The sequence below is a fragment of the Pistacia vera genome, unplaced genomic scaffold, assembly GCF_008641045.1.
Source record: "Pistacia vera cultivar Batoury unplaced genomic scaffold, PisVer_v2 Contig898, whole genome shotgun sequence".
Lineage (NCBI taxonomy): Eukaryota > Viridiplantae > Streptophyta > Magnoliopsida > Sapindales > Anacardiaceae > Pistacia > Pistacia vera.
The window spans coordinates 39,910-43,338 of NW_022196776.1; the positions used below are offsets into that span (position 1 = coordinate 39,910).

Consider the following 3,429-nt stretch of genomic DNA (forward strand, 5'->3'; position numbering starts at 1 on the left):
CTGATGAAGCCTTTTAATTGAAGATGTATGGGCAAACCTGCAGAGAAAACCATATTAACACCCACCGACGCCCAAATTACTGTTACTGTCTTACATTACAATAACACTTCTCTTCTGCTCTGCGGAAACAGAATTTTAATCATTCAGATAATTTCACACCTGCTAAAACTCACGTCCAGGTGACGCATATATTCCATTTTTCTATCTGTCAAATCTCCTCACTCCCTCTTTAATTCATTTATTACATAATCCTCAGGACAAACATTTGGCAGTCCTCCATGTTTTATTTCTTTATTTTCAATGGCCTCCTTTTTAATATATTAAAACTGTCACAAGTGCAGTACTTTATATTTTTTATACAGAAGAAAATTTCCAGTTGCCAACTCCCCATTTTTTTTTAGCTGTCGTCGGCCAATTGCTATAAGATAACGCCGCATCCCTATAGTTAGTGAATATGTTTAAGATTCGGTCTATAAAGTTTAAATCCTCATTACTAAATAAATGAGTGAAAGACACTTATGTTAAACTTTAAGGTTGGAAGATATGTACTCATTTTAGCCAATTCATAGTCCACCAGTCTCATACGTGTCGACAATTTGTTCCTTGCTAATTTGCTGTTCTTTTGAGAAATTCCATAGATTTCCACTCTGTTTTCCTCTCTTACATGAGACACAGGAGATGGATAAGAAGGCTGTGTAGTGTTTATCATATAGCTACTGGTAAATCTAGTATTTGCATTATTGAATAAAATGATCCTAAGAGCTTATGTTTAGAGGAAGGACTGAATAATCGTGTGAAATTCTAATGTGTACATCCACGTTTAGGGTAAGTTGAACTTGATTAATAGGTCACGGGGCGTCTAAACATAGACCAATATCCCTTGCGTGGAAATTTTACTGATCCTGTGGAAGTTTTTTACAAGGTTCAAATACAAGACCTCCAGATGAGTTAAAGTTTGACTAAGATTAATCCCATCAGTTTGATGATCTTGTTATCTTATCACTCTGCAGGTTCTGGTTTACCATGATTTGTTGGGAATGCTGCAACATCCACATCATGCCAAGGTTTAATCTTAATACTTGTATGTTTTCCTCGATCATCTTCTTGTACAAACAGAATTTACTTAAATTTGATTTAACTTGTGCAGGTTACCCCAAAATTCTGCAAGCAGTATGCACGTGTTGGAGATGTGATTAACAAAGCTCTTTCGGAGTACAAGGAAGAAGTGATGAACGGTTCATTCCCTGGTCCTGCCCATACTCCATATAAAATCACTGATACTGAAGTCAATAAATTCGCTAATGAGTTACAAAAATTGGGTTTGGACAAGTCAGCGGCTGTAGTAGCTGAGAAGATTAATACATCATCTAATTCTAAAGACTGAGTATGGAGCAATCCAACAGCTATCGCTTTTTATTTGCAAAGGATGAATAGTCAAACAATACAATTTTTCCTAACCATTAGTAGTTATCGTTCTTAATAAAATATCCGATTAGCATACAACAAACGTCTGAACATAGACCCTAATCGTTTGAGAGCTTTAGAATTCTATAATGAAGTTGTGGTTCCAGCTTGAAATCAGCAATTTTGAAGCTGTGTCAATGGCTATCGTTGAACTGGTTTAAAGATGGTCTTCGGCAAACCATCTAAATTTTGTCACTAATCATACCTAAAGTTCTAAAAACTGTATGAGTTCCAATGTCAAATTCTGGTTACTAACTCCAGGAGTTTCTGGAAAAAGTTGCAGAACTACATGAATTTGTTTAGTTTGCTTTAGCTTCTAATATCCTGGCACTTCATTATTATTATACTTCAACTTTCAACTAAGCACATTTATTATTTGGTTCATGCTTTTCAAATTTCATCATTCTTTTTCAATTGTCAAAGTACTTTAGAGTTTAGAATTCAAATTGTTGTGTGATAACAATTCAAAGAACTTAAGAAAATTATGTTCCACACAATTAGTGAACAAAATGAGATTTACTTGTTGCCCTTATGCTTTTGCGTTCTGAAGATTACTATCTAGACTTTTGCTATCCGGGTGATTTACTTAGAGGTCTTGTACTCGAGTCTCATAAGGTAGTTATTGACTACATTTGTGACTTAATTGGTCTATTGGATTTGTAGGGTGTTTAATAGACCCAGATGATTAGTTGAGGTGCGCGCAAACTGGTCCAGACACTCCGGTTATTAAAAAAAAAAAAAAAAGATTATAATCTCATTAACCCTTATCAGAAAATTAATCAAGAAAAATATGATTAAATTGATATTTTCTGCTTTAAACTCAAAGCAAACTTCCTCCAATTGACTTTGGGCTTCAGTTACACAGACTCAACCCACAAGTTGCAGTATAGCTTTTCATGAATATGTCTGTTGAGGAATTCTCTTTAGAATCATATAATATCTCATGCAGTCATACTGAATCTGAAAACAGTAAACTAAATAGATTTTTGTTCTCAATGATTGGTGTATTCTATTTAGGGCATGACTTAGTGGCAACACTGATACATCTTTCTGTCACATACTAGTTGTTTAATCAGTTGTTAACTCAAAACCCTAAATAGACTACACTTGAAACTTATCTTTACCCTGGTGAGTTTACAATAATATCCTGGACTCAAAAGGTTAATTATAATCTGATAGTTAAGAGATGAGAGATAACACTATCCCAAAAACAGATATAAATATGCATTTTGATTTGGTAAGTATAATAATTGGTTTTAGCGACACTAAAGCTAAAATCAGCTTATTGTATACATAAGCTTGAATGGTTAACCAACGAGAGGTTAATTAAGTTGTTGTCTATGATTTGCTCTCATAAGGTTTAGAGTTTGAGTATTCTCGTGAATACTTACATGATTAAAGGTCATTGTTTCTCGTTTTTTAAAGATTATAGAATATGACAAGACTCCAGTTTCGAAATTGAATCCATAGATGAGATATGCAACTTAATTTGGTAAGTATAGTAACTAATTTCAGCCAAAATTACCCTGTGTATAATTATATGTGATGATAGATGATGCCGAAATAATAAGATAACTGAGCAATCAAAGAACAATTGATACGAAAAAACTATCACTGAATGTATCAAGTTCGAATACTGGATTAAATAAGCAACTATAAAAGGTTCTTAAACTTTTCATTAATAAAAATCATCATAAAAAAACTGCCCTATTACGGTCGTAACAACCTTTCTATAGTTTGCCCTAGTAAATAAACTAAGAAAAAGAACATTAAACAACCATGAAAGAGGTCTTAAAACATTCCCAAAAAAAAACACCTAAAAACCCATCTAAACGATTCCGAAAGGCTAAAAAGCAACAAAACTCGTATTTTCTTACGAGCCTAACTTATTTGACCGTTTTAGAATGCCATGCCAAAATTCTTCGCATACTGACATCGTTGGCACTATTCAGCACTGTTCACTAT

The 3,429-nt window shown here is 33.7% G+C and overlaps 1 protein-coding gene across 1 annotated transcript; it reads left to right on the forward strand.

The window, feature by feature from the left end:
- Positions 1-730: 730 nt before the first annotated feature.
- On the forward strand, positions 731-1,737 carry LOC116119672 (3-methyl-2-oxobutanoate hydroxymethyltransferase 1, mitochondrial-like). The gene is made up of 2 exons (XM_031405626.1): positions 731-1,064; positions 1,148-1,737. The coding sequence occupies exons 1-2, from the start codon at positions 1,038-1,040 to the stop codon at positions 1,382-1,384; spliced, it is 264 nt and encodes an 87-aa protein (XP_031261486.1). The 5' UTR covers positions 731-1,037; the 3' UTR covers positions 1,385-1,737.
- The last annotated feature ends 1,692 nt before the right edge of the window (positions 1,738-3,429 follow it).